At 36.2% G+C, this 20,682-nt stretch overlaps 1 protein-coding gene across 3 annotated transcripts in view; it reads left to right on the top strand.

Annotated features, from left to right (window-relative positions):
* The window catches only part of CADM2 (cell adhesion molecule 2), a 1,089,430-nt gene that overhangs the window by 907,461 nt on the left and 161,287 nt on the right, over positions 1-20,682 (top strand). For all 3 annotated transcript variants that reach the window (XM_012454659.3, XM_012454658.2, XM_064380014.1), the window contains exons 4-5: positions 5,542-5,694; positions 8,498-8,635. In XM_012454659.3, the coding sequence (XP_012310082.1) occupies positions 5,542-5,694; positions 8,498-8,635 (291 nt within the window). The remainder of the gene's footprint in view (positions 1-5,541; positions 5,695-8,497; positions 8,636-20,682) is intronic.

The following is a 20,682-nucleotide window of genomic DNA, read 5'->3' as shown; positions in this document are numbered from 1 at the left end:
TTTTTTTTTTTTGACTTCTCTCCCATGGGGGATCCTGTGGAGAGGTATTGAAGAGGACTTCCTAGTTCAGTTCTTTTTCACTCTGTTCTTATCATACATAGAGTTTAGCTCAAAGTTTCAATTCAATAGCTACTCACTTAATGCCTACTGTGCAGATAGCTATAACTCAGGGTGCTGAAATAGTGAGACAAGTTTCCTGCTCACAGGGAACCCACTGAGTTATAGCTCATTCTTCTTTGGACTATTAAAGGTTTTTCCTTATTCTTTTGTACTTGAAATGCTGTTTTAAAGTGAACTGTAGATGATATCATAAGTATTTATGAACTTGAAAAGATTAACAGTGTGGATGTAGGATTTACTTAAAATATTCTGTTCATGGAAAATCTTGTTAGGCAGCTCTATTGTTTAGAATATAAACTATTAAGAAAATGTACACAATAAATAATCCATGTAGTAATGTTGGCAGTTTCTTGGTCCTTAAGACTGTGTTGTCTGTTTTTAAATATCTATTCATATATATCAGTTCTAAAATTCTAAATGACGGTTTTTATACTTTCACTGTGATGTAGCATAGTATCTTCACCTCATAGAGGATCCAGACATATTTAAGTAATTTGCTTAAGTTAATATGATTAACCTATAATGAAGCTTACATAAAATTTCATGTGATATGCTTTTCAGAGCCTAGTTTTTAGTTAGTCAAGGCTGGTAATAATCATAGAAATAACTGCAAGTATTATAAGTTTTGGTAAGTTGAATTGATTGAAGCATTTCAGATACTAAAATATCTAGTTTATCATCAGGATTCCAAACCCCAAATATTTTTAAAATGTCATTGTATGTGTATTTTAAGACACTTTATGTTCTACATGGTATCATTCAGTTCTCATCATAATCCAAAGATGGAAGGAATCAGAAATTATTATCACCAGAATCCTGACCTCATATATGTGTTTGGAGCCAACTCTTTTGACTTCAAATCAGTATCTTTAGCTTTATTCCATAAAAATAGTTTAAATATGAAAGTCTTATATTCGTATGTATTGAGCAATTCAGTTTGACTTTAGCGATGTTGTATGGTTCCAACAAACAGTCTGGCTAAAATAGAGTTAAATTCCTTTGTCAGGATTCACTAAAAAATGTAGCTCTGTCTTTGTCCATGGAACCTATGTTAGAAGAAATGAAATTGAACACAGGAGGTGGGTAACATGTTCTATCCATACAGTCTCATGGCAGGAATTTGAGATTTTTTCCTTTTGGTGACCTCCTTAGAAACGTGTGAACAAAATACATAAGTACATATAATATACATATATATTTGATACATATGTATACATGGAAACAAAATTATAAAATTATGTATAAATGTTTTTATTTGTATAGTAGAAATAATTCTATGAATAAATCATTGTTTTGAAAAGGGGTTGATACAGCATGAGTTCCTATTGTGGGAATAACAAATTTGTGCCCCACTGTTTTCCTCTGGCAGCTAAACAAGGCATATATATCATGGCCTATAGGAGACAGAGTGTGAAATATGCTTTTTTTAAAATGTGCTGTATCTATATACAGCCACAAGCATAGACCTACTTTATTTTTCACTTTCAATATAAATCAATTTTTAAAATATTTGCAAGTATAAATCTTGCTAAGCAATTAGATTTCACAAAGAATGACAGCAAAGGGGATACAACATTTAAGTATTTATTATTTGAGTGTGTGAGAGGATGTTTTTTAAAGATATTTAGAATCATAAACATTTAGAATTTTCCCAAAGGTTATATATTTTATAATCATCTGCTCCTCTCACAAAGCATGTAGGAAAGGTGCAGGTAATTTAAAAATATATGGCATTTGGGATCACGCTCTTGTGTAGTAAATCCGTACATTGGATTTTAAGCTTTGATATCCTAACTGTTCCCCCTACTCCATCAAATGTGCATTAATTTTTTTAATCATAGTTTTTTTTAGATTTATATGTGGTTCTAAGAAATAATACAGAGAGCTCTCATCTACCCTTCACCCAAGAAATAGCTTGTAAATCTACAAAACATCGTTACAATGAGGAAATTGACACTGATACAGTTTAATAGTGTTATTTGGCTTTCATCAGTTTTACATATATTCATTTTTGTGTGCATGTGTATAAGTATGTGTGTGTATGTGTTTAGTTCTAGCCAATGTTATTACATGTATAAATTAATATATCCATCACTACAATCAAGAGACAAAACAACTCTAGAACCACAAGGATCCCTTCTTCCCCTTAGAGCCACACCCATGTCCCTCTGTTCTCTATCTCTTTAAATGTGTTATCTCAAACATCTTTTGAATGTTTAATCTGTTACAAATGTTATATATCTCAAAACATCTTATATGGGTTCTATCTTTATATAGAGAGTTTTTGAGTGTATTCTTTGTATGCTTTTCATAGTGGTTGCTCTGGGTATTGCAATAAACAGACATAATTTACACAGTCTACTAGTAGCACTATTTTACCACTTCAAGTATGGAAACCTTACTTCCACTAGGTTTCTTTGGTATATCCACTTTTTTCTTGTCTTGAGTATTCCTTCTGTATATGGTGGACATTATCAAAGTCATACTTTTTGTTTTAATAATCATATATTTGAAAAAATCTCAGGAGGAGAAGGGAAGTCAATTGTATTTTCTCATATTTTGTTATTTTTTCATTCTTCTTGATGCTTCAAGATTTCCTCTTATTAATAATTCTTTTAGGTTTTAGGAATTTTAATTTGTCTTTAAGACAGTCCTGCTAGAGGCAAATGTTCTGGTTTTTTTTCTTTTAAGAACATATTTATTTCCCCTTGATTCCTAAAGGATAGTTTTACTGGTTAAGAATTCATAGTTGACAGTTCCCTTCTTTCACAGTTGAAAAATGCACCACTTCCTCTGGCCTCCATGATTTGAAATGGAAAATTTATTGTCATTTGAATTTGTATTCTCTTACAGGTAATAAGCCATTCTCTTGGGCTCCTTTCAAGAAATTTGTTTGTCTAGTTTTCGTTTAGTTTTCACAGTAGAGTTCACTCTTCTATGAGAAGTGCCCCCACTGATCTGACAGTAGGTGGAGCTCAGGCAGTGATGCTAGTTTTTAGCAGTTTCTTTTTGATGTATCTTGACATAGACTTCTTTGGGTTTTTCCTACTTGGCTTTCATTCAGCTTCTTGACTGATTCTGTATCTTCTTGACTTTAGCCAAATTTGGAATGTTTTCAACCATTATTTCTTTGAATACTCTTTTAGTCCCACTCTTTTTCTTCTCTCCTTCTGGGAATCTAATGATACCACTGTTAGATATTTTGTTATTGTCTCACAGGTCCCTGAGGCTCTGTTCTTCTCTATCTTTTATTTTTATCCTTTTATTTTCTCTTGGCTATTCAGATTAGGTGAATTATATTTGTCTGTCTTTGATTTTATCCTCTATCATTTTTACTGGACTATTGAGTCAATCCAATTGGCTTTTATTTTGGTTATTGTATTTTTATTTCTATAATGTCCATTTTTAATATTTTTTTTTTTGCTAGGGTTTTCTGTTTTCATTTGTGTCAAGATAATTAGTAATTACTTATTAAAGTGTTTTTATAATGGCTGCTTTAAAATTTTTGTCAAAAATTTTCGTGTTTGATTCATCTCAGTATAGATATTTGTTGGTTATTTTTTCTTATTCAGTTGTGATTTTCCTGGCATTTGGTATGACTAGTGAGGTTTTTATTATTATTATTATACACTGGATATTTTGGTTATTATGTTAAGAGACTCTGGATGCTAATTAAATTTATTCTAAGAAGAATTGCCCTGTTTAGGTATAACATGCTAGTCCTAGCTTTCAATTATGGGCTGTGGTTCTAATGAGAATTTAATTTTTAGGGACTTTGTGGTGTTATTTGGATAGGTTGATTTGTCTAGTTCTACCGAGGCCGCACTGCTCTCTTCTGGTCCACCTAAGAGAGCAGAGGAGATTCCCCAAGACAGGCTGTAGGGTCTAGGTGAGGTAAAATATGCTCTAGCTCAGCAGTCCCCAACCTTTTTGGCACCAGGAACCGGTTTTATGGAAGACAGTTTTTCCATGGATGCTGGGCGGTGTATGTGGGATATGGTTATGGGATAAAACTATTTGACCTCAAATCACCAGGCATTAGTTACATTCTCATAAGGAGCATGCAACCTAGATGCCTCATATGCAGAGTTCGCAATAGGTTTCACTCTCCTATGAGAAATGACCCTGCTGATCTGACAGGAGGCAGACCTCAGGCGGTAATGCTGGCTCACTCATGCCTCATCTCCTGCTGTGTGACCAGTTCCTAACAGGCTGTAAACTGATACTGGTCCAAGGCCAAGGGGTTGGGGACTCCTGCTCTAGCTTAAGAAAAGAGAATCACTTCCAGGGCTCTGTACTTGGTATAGAGCCATCCCCTCCCCTCGTATACCCTCACTGCCTCACCCCTCACACACACTACCAGAGCTGTTTATCTGCTCATTACCTCTAGATGGAGAGGGGAAGTCTCAGGCACCCTGAAAGTTTGCTGTTAGTAAGGCTCCTACATCATTCCCCTTGCAGTAACCCAGTCTCTCCTGGTTCATTAGATGGACTCTCATTTGATCAGCAGTAAAAATGAATCTGCCTAGACTACCTTCTGTTTCTAGATTGTGGTTGGGAGAAGCTGGGTCTGAACCATCTTTTACTGTTGTTTGGGAAACTACTGGGGTTTTCCTTGGGTGCTGGTGTCTTTAACCAGTCCTACTCACTCTTCTGCCTTTTAGAGTACTCCTTTAGCTGCTGCTTGCTTAATTCCAGACTTTACAGCTCTTCTTAGTGAAGCACATAATGATAAGCTTTTTAATGCTTTTTTTTTCCCAAATGAGGCAAGTGGAACATAATTCAGCAAGATGCTAAAATATCTTCTGTGAAAATGAGTGTCTTGTGACAGAAAAGGTGATTCAGACCGAAGATTATATTAGCATACAGTACATCAGAGGCACAAACCAATCAGAGCAAATGTAAAAGTCACATAGTTTAGAGGTGCCTCTCTGCTCAATATCAGCTCAAGTTTAACTAGTTCAAGAGCCTCTACTGCAGAGAGTTTTGAATATGCCAGTATTTTTGTTGTTGTCTTGGAAGGCCTGCAGCAGTCACAGTTTACCAAATTTATCTGTCCATAGAAGTGAACCCATTTTGTTGATAGCTTTTCTTGGCACTGCGATTCCGTGAAATATTTGCAGAGGAAAGCTAGGTTTATCAAACATCAGTATCTGCCTCATCTAAAGTATTGTATTAGATGTAATCATTTAATTAAAACGTTATTTCTGAAAACATTAAGGAACACCTAATTCTACTTTGATTTGTTAAAAATCTGATAAAATATTTCAATATCTTTAAACCTCCTTTTAAACTGTTCCAAGAAATAAGATTTCAATGTATGACCAAAGAAAACACTTATTTTATTGTGTTGAAAATACATAGTCTAAAAATGCTGTTTCTGATGTTGTTATTTACATTTTCAATATTTTCTCTTTCCAGCTTTAAGGGACAATAGGATCGAGCTGGTTCGAGCTTCCTGGCATGAATTGAGTATTAGTGTCAGTGATGTGTCTCTCTCTGATGAAGGACAGTACACCTGTTCTTTATTTACAATGCCTGTCAAAACTTCCAAGGCCTATCTCACTGTTCTGGGTAAGTGCAAGGGACTAACACCATGTAATCACAAAACCAAACTGATATATATTTCTACAGCAATGTAATTCAATACAAAAATATATTTTGAAGATCATATGAATAGATATGGTTTAATCCATTCTCTGCTACATTTTAACAAAGGCATGTTAAAATCATTTAGTCACTTTCTGCATTTTATAAAGGGACAAAGATAGATTCAAAGAGGTATATGACGGATAGAAGGCACACAGCTATTTTGTTTCTTAGTCAGCAGTAGACACTGGTTTTCTTGATTTCAGGTAAATGTTTTGTATCAAATCATCTGTATGTTGTATATATTCTGATCCTTTTACAAAATGACCCAGTAATGAGCATAATGAGTTCAATTTGTGTTCTATACTGTGTTCCTTTATTTGATCATGCAAGTCACCTGATAAGGCCTTTCATGCAAACTTGTGGCTCTCAAATATGACCTGCTTGTGTATTTAGTGCATTTAAATGACCCTGACATTTCCATGTGTCTTCTCTCCTTTTAAATTTATATTTTCTAGATTCCTAAATGAAGTACATAATGCTGCTTGAGCTTGCAGCTTGCAGTTTTTTTGTGCTTTTATTCTCTAAATATTGGACCATTTTCCCAAAGGTGAAAGTGACACAAAAAAGCAATACGTTCATAGAGATTCTGAGGAAATAAAGTTGTAGCTCCAAGCTCTCTGTGATTCCACAGACGTCAGTGCCCCAATCAGCTGAAATTGCTGCAGTTCATTGCAACACACCTGTGTACTGAACAAGTTAGAGGAATTTAAAGATTGATTTTATCCCCCAAGCTTGCTTTCCTCTTTAGATAGATAAAGGCACGATGTTGCATTTAAAAGGACTAAAACATGCTGTTCTTTTGGGTGGGAATATTAAAGTTAACCCAGATAGTGTATTGGTTTTGTGCATAGGATATAAAACACACTTCTTTGCAAGTCATTCTGAGACTGTTTTATAAAAATCTTCACAAGTTTGCCATTAAAGACAAAATACATCCAGTAAAATGGCGTATTTCAGGGTAACAACTCCCTAAGAATAATTTATTGTTCTGTGGAGAGCCGATTTGAAACTCAAAGAATAGATGACTGCTGAATTCAGTTTATTAAATGGTGATGTGGCATAGATTTTTTAAAAAAGAAAGCAGGTAATATGAAGGTGAAGACAAAATATATTAAGAGGAGTATACTAATTTTTCATTTATCTTTGTTGTTCCTCTTGTTTAATTTGTATTTCTCATATTGTTGCTTTCCAGCGTTCTTACATTTTATTCTTCTAAGTGGAATTTAATAGTACAATAAGAAGATTCTAGTCTGCCTTTATTATTGAATATTTTAGAAAAAATTCAATAAACATAGACAACTGAATATTATTGTCTAGGAAATGTATAATATTCTACTACTTAACTCATCTGTGTACTATCTTCACATACAGTTATCTGCTTATTCATTGGATGATTAATGCTAGCAAAAGTAATAATGGTTAGCATTATTATACTATATTATTATACTATATTATACATATCATGCTTCACAAAACCACAATTGCATTGCTTATATAAACTATATCAAGAGACATTTTCTACTTTAGAAGAATTAGCAAAGTCAGTGTACATGCAATTATGGATGAATCTATTATACTAAAATTTATATTTTTGAAAAAATTACACAGAGGATAATATTCTTTTTAAGCTTTAAGAACTATGAAATTAGGAAAGAAGGAAGCTAAAGTTAAATCATAATTTGGTAAGGAATAAAGAAATAGGTTTTGTGAGCTTTTTTCTTCAATGAAATTTGCCTTTTAAAATATCTACACTAATATATCATATAATATATTGAATGGTTGTTTTCAAGGTAAAATTTTATAATTTAGGCCAGGAATGGTGACTTAGGCCTGTAATTGTAGCACTTTGGCAGGCCAAGGTGGGTGGATCACTTGAGGTCAGGATATTGAAATCAGCCTGGCTAACATGATGAAACCTCGTCTCCACTAAAAAATATAAAAATTAGGCCAGGCACTGTGGCTCATGCCTGTAATCCCAGCACTTTGGGAGGCTGAGGCTGGCAGATCACTAGGTCAGGAGTTCAAGATCAGCTTGGTCAACATTGGGAAACCCCTTCTCTACTAAACATTCAAAAATTAGCTGGGTGTGATAACATGATCCTGTAATCCCAGCTATTCAGGAGGCTGAGGAGAAGAATTGCTTGAACCTGGGAGGCCGAGGTTGCAGTGAGCCAAGATTGTGACACTGCACTATAGCCTAGGGACAAAGCAAGACTCCCTCTCAAAAAAAAAAAAAAAAATTAGTAGGGTATGGTAGCACATGCCTGTAATCCCAGCTACTTGGGATGCTGAGGCAGGAGAAACACTTGAATTCAGGAGGCAAAAGTTGCAGTGAGCAGAGATCGAGCCACTGCCCTCCAGCCTGGGCGACACAGTGAGACTGTCTCAAAAAAAAAGAAAAAATACTATTTAATTAAAAAAGCGACTTTGAACTATATGCATCTTACATACTTTCTTGATACTACATATGTATATATCTGTACACTTATATATGTGTATGCATATGGATATACATTTACGTATGTTCATATATACATATACACCTATGTATGTATATACACACATACATATGAAGCAGTTTATTTTATTACATAGTAGTTTGTTAATCTTGATTGAACTCTTGTCAGTTAACCATTCAGTTCAGTTTCATGTGTGAAAGTAATAGACCTAATAACAAATCAACCCTGAAGATTGATGCTCACTTCATCATTTGCTTAAATTTCAGGTGTTCCTGAAAAGCCTCAAATTAGTGGATTTTCATCACCGGTTATGGAGGGTGACTTGATGCAGCTGACTTGCAAAACATCTGGTAGTAAACCTGCAGCTGATATAAGATGGTTCAAAAATGACAAAGAGATTAAAGGTAAAGAATAGAAAAATGAAAATCAAAATTAATGTGCTGAAAGCAGTAGAACATGTTAGGAAAAGGCATTTTACGTTATTTTTCAAACCACAGTATCTCTTTCAGATTATGCATCATTTGAACCCATTCTTGAGGTAATTTTACAAGGTATATTAACATATAAGTATAATCTTTGTGTGCCTCATTTTCCTCTTCTGTAAAATAGGTTTAAAAACAAAAGCCTTATGGAAAAGTTGGGGGAATAATTAAGTTAATACATGAAGAAACATATAGATTCATGCTTCACAGTAATAAGCAATTAGTACATATTAGATATTTCAGAACTCATAAAATATTTAGGCTAAAGACAGAGAAACTGTATGAATTATTTCTCGACTTGGTTTCTCGAATTATAGAGTTCTGAGAATAAAACTGTTTAAACAATCAGTAACTTCTCACCAAAGGCAAAAAGTGTACTTGTCTCAGTAAAAATGCATAATTTAAATTCTCTAATTTAGTTAAATTAGAGAATTTAAATTTGAACTCACTGTCTCTCTGACACATGCACACACACATACACACACACTAAATTTGAACTTTCCCCTAAATTTGAACTCTCTCTGACACACACACATACACACACACTCAATCATACATTATTTAGGAGAGGAATAAGTTTATAAGGGAGATGGCTTAGTATTCAAGTATAAGAATTGTTTATGATGATTACTAAAACGTATTTCCCCATTGTAACATGTATTATTTTCTACATTATCTTCTATGAGACAGGTTTATGCAAACCATTCTGCTTATTTTAAAATTTTATTTAATATTTATTTATTTTTAAAAGATAGGGTCTTGCTCTGTCACCAAGCCTGGAATGCAGTGGTATGATCATAACTCACTGTACCCTCACACTAGGCTACAGTCATTCCCCCGCCTCAGCCTTCTGAGTAGTTGGGACTACAGGCGTGAGCAACCATGCTTGGCTAACTTGTTCTATTTTTTGTAGAGATCATGCTATCTTGCCCAGGCTGGTCTTGAACTCCTGGGCTGAAGTGACCCTCTTGCCTCAGCCTCCCAAAGTGCTGGGATTGCAGGTGTTAGCCAACATGCTCAGACATTCTGATTATTTTTACCTATAATTGTGATACCTTATATCACACTAATTAATAATTCTTCATAATGGGCATACAGGCTTAGCAGATAAGATTGCCCATATTACTGAGAAATTATGGTTACAACCATACAATTATTTTTTATCCATTTCCTATTTTAATTACTCTCTTTCTCTGCATATTTTTTTCCCAAAAGTCCTTATCCATAATTTTACCCTAATCACTACCCTTGCCTTAGTATTTCTAATAAATATACATTATTGGATTACCTTTCGAGAAATACAAGTCCCAAGACACAAGTTAAACATCTTATTATGCTAAATTAAATTTCAGGTTACTGTGTAACCTGATTCTTGAATTCTGTCAAGGCTCAGTAATATTCATTCTAATTCTGCCTCTAGGATATGTTAGTCTAGGCACTTCTGGACTTGGTTAGATCTCTCTTTAATGGATGTTCCACACTGCTTCCAGAGTTATCTTATTACAACAAGAATCTGATCCAGGCACTTTTCTACTTAGGCATTTCTAATGGAAAGCCCTAAACTTTAGAATAAGTTTAAAATCTGCTTTCTGTAGGCTGTAAGAATTCTCCAGGCAGTGAACTCTTACATATCACATCTTTCCTTTTGTGTGAAGGGTTTGGCTTACACTAAAATGCACTTCTTATATACTGTCCTTCAATGAATTATTTTATTACCTGTATGTTTTTTCTCCCCAAATTCTGACACAATTAGTTAATCAGTTGCTTAGTCAGTTCTCACTTTCTTAGTATTTTATTGATGTTCCAAGGATTTGCCTCTCTTGTATCCTCAGGGAGTTCATATACTTTAACATATTAAGTACTTCATTAATATTAATTTATTGTTTTTCACATTGTAGCTGCATGACAAACCCATGATATACTCAGACATTTATGAAGGAAGTGAGTTTTTGACAACATTGGCCTCTATTTTAAGTGCAAAACAAATTTAATCATGTATTGGGCAGGAGGGGAAAGAATTTTCCTCATATGAAGAAATATGAAAAGTTTGATCTTGTAAACAACATATTTTCAAATCATCTGAATCAAGATCAGAACAACAATTGAGACAGAATCAGGTACAGAATCAGAATATGGTCCTATGCTCTACTGAGAACTTGTGATGCTCACATTTTTTCTCTGTTTTTCAATGCACTGACATTTACAGAGCATTTGTCTCTACACTTGCATCTATCATCTGTTTATCTCTCTATTAATCTATCTAATCTTAGAATTCTTTAGCATGTTTATATCCTTTGTCTCCCTAACCAGATGGTGAACTTTGAGTGTCATATATTTTATTTTTGTAAGTATATATGTAAATACAGTTAGATAATGACTACTGCACAGAGTGAATATTCATTACAGTTGATGTTTCTGGATATGCTAAGCAAAATTTCATTCTTCAATCCTGTAGCAAACCCTTCTCATTGAGAGAAGTAATCCACATTATCTTGAACTATTTTGTCTTTTCAGGGATAAAAATTTGACTTCCTATTACCATCTAACTGTTTTTACTATAATATCACTTGACACATTTTAAAAAGACACTCCCTAGCGTAAAATAAAGCAAACGGAAAAGACAGGCTAATCAAATCCAATTAAATTCAATTCAATAAGAAATTGTTAAAATGCCTGTCAATTTCGTAGTACTATGGTGCATTGGTGAAGATGCAAATGAAGAAACCAAGAACCTTGACCTGCAGCTGTTTAAGATGTCTTTGGGATTATCAAACATGTTATAGAGAATATTTTCCTGAAACTAGAAACATTTGTACAAATCTTTATCTTTTCTCTATCACTACCTACCATATTAATTTTATATCTAAGTTTCTGAGTAAAAGTCACTTGAAAGTGCTAGTTTATCTCATTTTCTTAGTCAGAATGTATCCATATTTGATTATAGAACAGCTGTTCTGAAGCTGTAGCTGGCATCATCAAGTACAGGGCTTGCCGAATCTCAGATTATTGGGCCTTGATCCAAGATTTTCTGGTGGAGGAGGCCCATGGGGGAGCCTGAAAATGTGCATGTTTGTCATTGTGTTAAATGTGTGAGTGGTATTGATGTTCCTGTTTCAGGATCACATTGGTATAAGGAATATAAAATGAGGAGTATCAGTATACTATATAGAAGTCCTGCCTCTGTCTCTAAGCTTTAGTTTTCTTGTTTGCTAAATAAGGATATTAATGCTTGCCTCAAAGTGCTTTTGCAAGATGTCTGTATAAAACAATATGTATGAAGTGTTTTCAGAGTACAAGGAATTACTGAATACATTTTAGGTATTATCATTTTAATTCTTATTTTCAGGAAATCATGATGAGTTGTACCAATTCCTGCATTAGTCCTAGAAATACAAACAAATAAAACAAAAATATTCCTCCCAGGCTTTCACAATTGAGAAAGAGATATAAAAACTTAAGATGTAAGAGGCACAGATATTTGAACTGGCTACAGTTTTGTGCAGAAGAAGCAGATATCAGCTCTACCTTGTGGGAGAGTTTAAGGCTCAACCGTTCATTGATGGATGCAGGCACTCAGTAAATATCTGTTTATTGAGTAAATGTGTCTTAGACAAGGTATAAACCAAAAAGTGACTGAGGCAAGTCTCAATCGATTTAGAAGTTTATTTTGCCAAGGTTGAGGATGCGCCCAAGAAAATAACACAAATCACAGAAGTATCTGTGTTCTGTGCCTTTTCCAAAAAGGGTTTTGAGGATTTCAATATTTAAAGGGGAAAGAGGAAGCAGGAGGGGAATACAGAAAGAGAAGGGAAAAAGGGGACTGGTGGAAGTGTAGGAAATGAGGCAAGTGGTTACATTCTTATGAGACTTTGATTAGCTCTCAGCTCATCTACATTGTATATGAGAGAGAGGAGAGGAAAAGTAAATGATGCACTTGTCTCTCCCTCAGTCAATCTACATTTTACATAAGATAACCATATAAATAGATGAAGTGGAGGAAGAAGTCAATAATGCATTTGTCTCAGGTAGGCAGAGGGATTATTTCTAGTTTTTTTCTTGTCTCATACCTGTGAAGAAAATCTGGTAATGTGCATTATCATGGTTAGATTTCACAGAACTCTGTTTTAGGACTAGTTTATAGGGAAGACATGTATTCTGAAAGATTATGGGGACCCAGAAGGAATTTCGTTGTGAGCAATTTTGGAGGGAGAACATTTGGGGAGATACATGGCCTATTATTATGAGGCTATGACATAGGTTTGTTAAATTATAGTTATCAGTTTGTGAAAAAAAGGAAAGACTTTTTTTTTTTTTCATTACTGAATTCCCAAGCTTAACTTTGCCTTTGGCATAGTGCTTTTGGGATCCTGAGATTCTATTTTCTTTCACAAAATACTGGAATTCATCATATGCGTTTGGGACAAAAGTAGGTGGTAGGTCACTTTAAAGAAAGGAATTTCATATATCTATGCAGAGTAACAGCATGTGATTGAAATAACTATGAAATTTTATGTGTGGTACAGGCATGAGAAGTAAACAAAGAGGCAGGGTTCAGTTACGTCGTGAAAGAGCTTTTATTCCAGATTAAGGGTTTGAAATTTATTCTGTAAGCAATAGCGAGACTTTTTTTTAAAATAAGCTTTAAAATGTAAAATGAAACAATCATAATTTCATCCAACTCTGTTTTTTATCCTCTCTATGTGAGTTTTACTTGGAAATCCCTTTGGTGCCTCTGGGCAGAGCTGCATCCAAAACCACAGGTAGTTTCACTGCAGCCTTTAATCTTCTGCATAGCAAGAAAGTGAATATCTGCCATTTAGTGTGAGAAAAGATGTGCATTGCCTTCCTAAGTCTGTGAGCTCACTGAGAGCTTCATTTACATTAAACTTGTCATTCCATGTTTAAGTTTAGTTTTGTGCAGTTTGAGAATTTACTATTACAAAATCTCAAGATCTTTTCTACCTAACTAGCTTTTACAGTAATGCATTAGGCAGCATTCTATGATAACCCTTAATTATCCACGCCCTGGCATAAATCCTTCCCATTGTGTGTAGGAGATAATTGTGATAGGATTGCCTCAAATATGTGACCTTATATTACAAAATGGGTTTTGCAGATATCACTGTGGGTTCCTTTTGAGTTCATCAAAGGGAGATTGTCAAGGTTGGGCCTGATACAATCAGGCGAGGTCTTTAAGAAGTGGTATAGTCAGAGAGACATTCTCTTCCTGGCCTAGAAGAAAACAAATAGCTCTTTTGTGAATTGTTTATGAGTACCATGTGGCAAAGAACTGTGGGTGACCTCTGGGAGCTGACAGTAGTCCCTGGGTGATAGCTAGTGAGAACATGGGGACATCAGACATACAGTGTCAAGGAAATGAATTTACTAACAACCGGAGAGCTTGAAAAGGACCCTAACTCAGATGGAAACTATAGCCCCAGCTAACATCTTCATTTAGCCAAGTGACACTGAGCAGAGGACAAGGCTAAGTGGTACCTTGATTCCTCACTCACAGAAATGATGAGATGATAAATGTGTGTGTTGCTTTAAGCCATTAAACTTACAGTACTTTATTACACAGCAATAACAGGAAACTGAGATCCAGAGAGGTAGAATATTTTTTCATTGTCACACATCTGACAAAGACTAGCCTTGAATATTCTAATCCTAAGACCCAGTGCTTGAGTTTGGGGAGAAGTCTGAAGACTAGCATAGTAGTTAAGAGGCATTGCAAGCATGATCTGGTAAGTACCTGAACTAATGGATGACAATGGAATTTTTCACAAGGAAATGGTTCTGAAAGAGAAGATAACTTTCCAGTGACTTGTTAATGGTCCAGACAGATGGAGTAAATGCAAGGATCAAGATTATAAAATTCAGGTACCTAAATGACTTGGATAATGAATGTTTGCTTATTAAGAAAATGAAAGACAGTAGGATAAATTAATTCAGACACTAATTAAAATATATTCATGATATGGTTTGGCTATGTCCCCACCCAAATCTCATCTTGAATTCTAGCTCCCATAATCCCCACATGTTGTGGGAGGGACCTGGTGGTAATTGAATCCTGGGGGTGTATTTTCCCCACGCTGTTCTTGTGATAGTGAATGAATCTCATGAGATCTGATGGTTTTATAAAGGGCAGTTCCCCGGTAAATGCTCTCTTACTTGCCACCATGTAAGACATGCCTTTGTTCCTCCTTCGCCTTCCTTCATGATAGTGAGGCCTCCTCAGCCATGTGGAACTGTGAGTCCATTAAACCTTTTTCTTTATAAATTACTCATCTTATGTATGTCTTTATTAGCAGTGTGTGACAGACTAATACACTAATGAGGCACTGCTGTGAAATTACCCAAAAAATGTGGAGGTGACTCTGGAATCGGCTAACAGGCAGAGATAGGGGCAGTTTGGAGGGCTCAGAAGATACGAAAACATGGAAAAGTTTGGAATTGACTGGAGACTTGGAGAGCTCAGAAAATAGGAAGATATGGGAAACTTTGGAACTTTCTAGAGACTTTTTGAATGGCTTTGATCAAAATGCTGATGGTGATATGGACAACTAAGTTCAGCCTCAGGTGGTCACAGATGGAGATGAGAAACTTGTTGGGAACTGGAGTAAAAGTCACCCTTGCTATGCAAAGAGATGAATGGCCTTTTGTCCCTGCCCTAGAGATCTGTGAAACATTGAACTTGAGAGAGATAATTTAGGGTATCTGGCAGAAGAAATTTTTGAGTGGTAAAGCTTTCAAAAGAAAGAAGAGCATAAAAGATGGGAAAATTTGCAGCTTGATGATGCAGTAGAAAATAAAACTGCATTTTCTGGGGAGAAATTCAAGTGGGCTGCAAAAGTTCGTATAAGTGATGAGGAGCCAAATGGTAATCACCAAAACAATGAGGAAAATGTCTCCAGGGCATGTCAGAGACCTCCAGGGCAGCCCCTCCCATCATAGGCCCAGAGGCCTAGAAGGGAAAAATGGTTTCCTGGGGCAGGTCCAGGGACTTCTGCTGTGTGCAGCCTCTGGACATGCTGCCTTGCATGCCAGCTGCTTCAGCTCCAGCTGTAGCTAAAAGAGGCCAACATACAGCTCAGACTGCTACTTCAGAGGGTGCAAGTCCCAAGCCTTCATGGCTTACAGGTGGTGTTGTGCTGGTGGGTGCACGAAAGTCAAGAATTGAGGTTCTGGAACCTCTGCCGAGATTTCAGAGGATGTATGGAAATGCCTAGATGTCAAAGCAGAAATTTGCTGCAGAGGCAGGGCCCTCAGGAAGAACCTCTGCTAGGGCAATGTGGAAGGGAAATGGGGGTCATAACACCCATAGAGAGTCTCAACTGAGGCACTGCCTGGGGGAGCTATGAGAAGAGGGCCACTGTCCTCCAGACCCAGAATGATAGATCCACTGATAGCTGTACCTAGAATAGCTGCAGTCAGTCAATGCCAGCTATGTATGCAGCTGGGAGGTAGGTTGTACCCTACATAGCTATGGGGGTGCAGCTGCCCAAGGCTATGGGAGCCCACTTCTTGCATCAGTGTGACCTGGATGTGGGAGCCTACCTCTTGCATCAGTGTGACCCTGCTGTATTGGGATGTGAGATTAAAATAATTCACCAAGACAAAAGTATGCCAAATTGCAGGGTCTTTATTGCCGGCGACCATGGAGGACTCACATCTCTCTAACCCGCGGCCCCAAAGGGCGGGTGCCAAGACTTTTTATACCTGAAAAACCACCTTGGGAGTGGAGGTGATGAACGGGGAGGGGGATGAACGAGCTTCAGACATTCCGAGGGCTGGTGGATTCTGTAAATCACCTCCTGGGCAGGGACGGGGGTGGGGGCCTCCGGACATTTCGAGGGCTGGGGGCTTATTGTCACTCTAATTGCTACATAAATGATTTACAAAAGTCAAGATAAATGTTAGTTTACACATTGTTTGGGTACCGGTGGAAATCACAGATAGTTCACAGGGGCCAAGATGAGATTAGCTTGGGCTGCGCATTCTGATAAGCAAAGGCCAGCAATTCTGTCAGTTACTGATGAGAAAAGGTAAACAACTTCACCTAGTGGACATTATCCGGAGCAGACTAGCAGTCTTATTTACAGAAACCAAGTCAGCAGTTATTGCAAGGAAAATGGGGCAGTTATTACAACTCATTTTTGGAGACACAGCTTTGTCTTATAAAATGGCATTGCTCAGGTTCTGGCTCCAGGCCAGCTACAGCACAACCCAGATGTGAGACATAGAGTCAAAGGAGATCATTTCAGAGATATAAGATTTGACTGCCTCACTGGATTGTGAAATTACACGGGGACTGTATCTACTTTAGTTTGGCCAATTTTTCCCATTTGAAACAGATGTATTTACCCAATAACTATACACCTATTTTATCTAGGAAACAACTAACTTGCATTTGATTTTACAGGCTTATAGGCAAAAGGGACTAGTCTTGTCTTAGATGAGACTTTATACAGTGGTGTTTTGAGATAATGCTGAAATGAGTTAAGACTTTTAGGGGACTGTTGGGAAGGCGTGATTGGTTTTGGAATGTGAAGGCATGAGATGTGGGAGGGGGCAGGAGTGAAATGATGTGATTTGACTGTGTCTCCATCCAAATCTCATCTTGAATTGTAGCTCCCATAATTCTCATGTGTTATGGGAGGGACCCAGTGGGAAGTAAATGAATCATGGGGGAAGTTTTTGCATGCCGTTCTCGTAATAGTGAATACGTCTCACAAGATCTGATGGCTATATAAGGATAATTCCCCTGCACATGCCCTCTTGCCTGCTGCCGTGGAAGACATTCCTTTGCCCCTTCTTTGCCTTCTGCCATGATTGTGAGGCTTCCCCATCCATATGGAAATGCGAGTCCATTAAACCTCTTTTTCTTTTTCTTTTTTTTTTTTTTTTGAGACGGAGTTTCGCTCTTGTTACCCAGGCTAGAATGCAATGGCGCGATCTCGGCTCACCACAACCTCTACCTCCTGGGTTCAGGCAATTCTCCTGCCTCAGCCTCCTGAGTAGCTGGGATTACAGGCACACGCCACCATGCCCAGCTAATTTTTTGTATTTTTAGTAGAGACGGGGTTTCACCATGTTGACCAGGATGGTCTCGATCTCTTGACCTCCTGATCCACCCGCCTCGGCCTCCCAAAGTGCTGGGATTACAGGCGTGAGCCACCGCGCCCGGCTAAACCTCTTTTTCGTTATAAATTACTCAGCCTGGGGAGTGTCTTTATTAGCAGTATGAGAATCGACTAATAAAGTTCATTTTTTAAAATGTTGTGGTTGAGACTGGGAACAGTGGCTCGTGCCTGTAATCCCAGCACTTTGTGGGGCTGAGGCAGGAGGATCAATTGAGCCCAAAACGTGGAGACCAGCCTGGACAAAACAATGCAATCCTCTCTTTACAAAAAATTTTAAAATTAGCTGGGTGTGGTGGCACATTAGTTTCAGCTGCTTGGGAGGCTGAGGTTGGAAGATCACTTGAACCTGAAAGTTTGAGGTTGTAGTGAGCCATGATAACATCACTGCATTCTAGCCTAGGTGACATAGTAAGAACTAGTCTCAAATGAAAGAGAAAAAGGTTTGAGGTTGAAATACTCATACAGAATTTGAAAGGTTATGCTTATAGTAAGTTTTTGAAGTTAAGTGACTTATAACTAGGACAGAGATTTTGACCATATAAAGATCTGCCATTCTGTAATAAGAAATGTTTAAGCCTTCTAAAATAGCCATTTCTCATTATGGGTAAAGTATGCTTCAAACAGAACTTCTCGCCACATGTGCTGCCTGCCCTGAGAATTATGCTGTGTATACCAGGGTATCCACCAGAGCTGGACTCCGTAGTGAGTCTGAAGTTTGCTAGTTATCTAATGATATTGTCATTATTCTATAAGCATTATTTACTTTTTATATACCATGTGTTTCAAAATGTTTGGCCATCAAGCTTGAATTGACATTAGCTATGTTTCCTTCTGTGAGTAGGTTCTTGCCATGCATTTTAATGTCAAGCAAAGATAGTGCAGCTTCTAATTTTCAAGTTGGTGAAATATAGCATAATTTTACTCTAAGCTACTTAGTAAATAATATATTGGCAGTTGGAAAAGAGTGAATTTCTGAATGCTGTGTTTCAAAAAAGTGGCTTTTAGACCACTTATATTAGAATCACCTCAGGGGGTAATTTGCAAGCAGATTCCTGGTTTTAAAATAGACTTAATAAATTTGAATTCCTGGTTGTCAGGCCTAAAAATTCTATTACTTCTCAATTATCTCTGATGTTCCTTATTATCAATAAAGTTTCAGAATCGATGAGATTACAGACTAATAAGCAAAGTATTAATAGGTATTTAGGAAAGAAAAGAAGGGGGTTTCTAAAGTATTAAGTTTAGAAAATGACTCAACATTCTACGCACCTTATGAGTCCTTTCTTAGAGGAAGATTCTGTAATATGTAATCAGGATGCATGTTAGCATGTTATTATTTCTGAGAATTACCACAATAATTGCTTTAACCTACATCTTAGTAATATTCTTTAACCACATAACTCTATTTTTTTATTTCTTTATTTCTTGCTTGGTTGTTTTCCTTTTTTTTTTTTTTTTTTTTGGATTAAGCTTTGTGGAAACGACTTGATAACTGGTAGATTATATATTTAATTTATTTACTTTATTTGGTGTTGTCAACTAGGTTTTGTCCTAAGGACTCATTTAACATCAATTGTATAAAACCTTAATTTGATTGAGTAAAATATTATCTTGTAAACAAGAGATTGTGAATTCTTTGAAATTAAACATAAAAGAAAATAAGAGGAAGAGATTTGTGTCCCCTGAGTTTAAACTCCCTGCATCATGTATAGTAAGAATGAATTAAAAGTATCATTATTTAAACTTATAGTATATACCATAGATCTATTATTTTTATGTTCTTCTATTTATGCATACTGCTTTGAAAGTGTCCTTGTCATTTTTATCCAGACCATTCTGGGCACTATATTAAGTGAAGGAAAAAAAATTAATAGCATTTACATGTGGGGTATGTGTATCTGTATGTGTGTGCACACACCTTGAAGTTTTCTCAATGGTGTTAAATGCACTACCTCAAGACTTTCCAGGCAATACTAGGAGATACATAAGTCACTCTATGGAAAGAGATAGAACAATTGTTCTGTTTGTGTATGAGTTGTTGAGGGGAAAGAACAATCACGAGAAATCGTTGAGCGGCTGTCCTTTTTCATATATGAAAAATATATATTTATGTATCACATATATAAATATAGAATTTATATTATATATAATTTATATGATATCTATAAAATAAAATAAATAAATAAATAAATAAATATTTTTGAGACAAAATAGTCTTGCTCTGTCACAGGCTGGAGTGCTATGGCAGGAACTCGGCTCACTGAAACCCTCACCTCTTGGGTTCAAGCAATTCTCCCTCCTCAGCCTGGAGAGTAGCTGGGACTACAGGCACTTACCACCATGCCTAGCAAATTTTTTTACTTTTAGTAGAGATAGGTTTCACCATGTTGGCCAGGATAGTCTGGATCTCTTTACCTTGTGACCCGCCTACCTTGACCTCCCAAAGTGCTGCGATTACAGGCATGAGCCACCACACCTGGCCTTATATTTACTTTAAAATAAGTTTATTAAGATATAATTGACAAAAATCAATCTATAGATATTTAAATTTTGCAATTTATTAAGTTTTGCAAATTTCTATAGTAGTGAAACCATCACCACAAACAAGATAAAAAATATATTTATTGTCCCCAAAAGTGTATTCATATCCTTTCTGACACCTTCCTTTGCACCTTCTCTGTCCATCCTCTACCTCATTCTCAGAAAATCATTGTTCTGCTTTATGATACAATAGATTAGTTTGCATTTTCTGCAATTTTGCATAAAAATAATCATTGAGTCTGTACATATCTTTCTTTTTTTGAGTTTCAACATAAATATTTTGAG

Source organism: Aotus nancymaae, unplaced genomic scaffold (assembly GCF_030222135.1).
Source record: "Aotus nancymaae isolate 86718 unplaced genomic scaffold, 86718_ANA_hifiasm-v0.15.2.pri h1tg000022l_1, whole genome shotgun sequence".
Lineage (NCBI taxonomy): Eukaryota > Metazoa > Chordata > Mammalia > Primates > Aotidae > Aotus > Aotus nancymaae.
The sequence above is the reverse complement of the archived record's forward strand: the minus strand, read 5'-3'. Positions and strand labels throughout refer to the sequence as shown.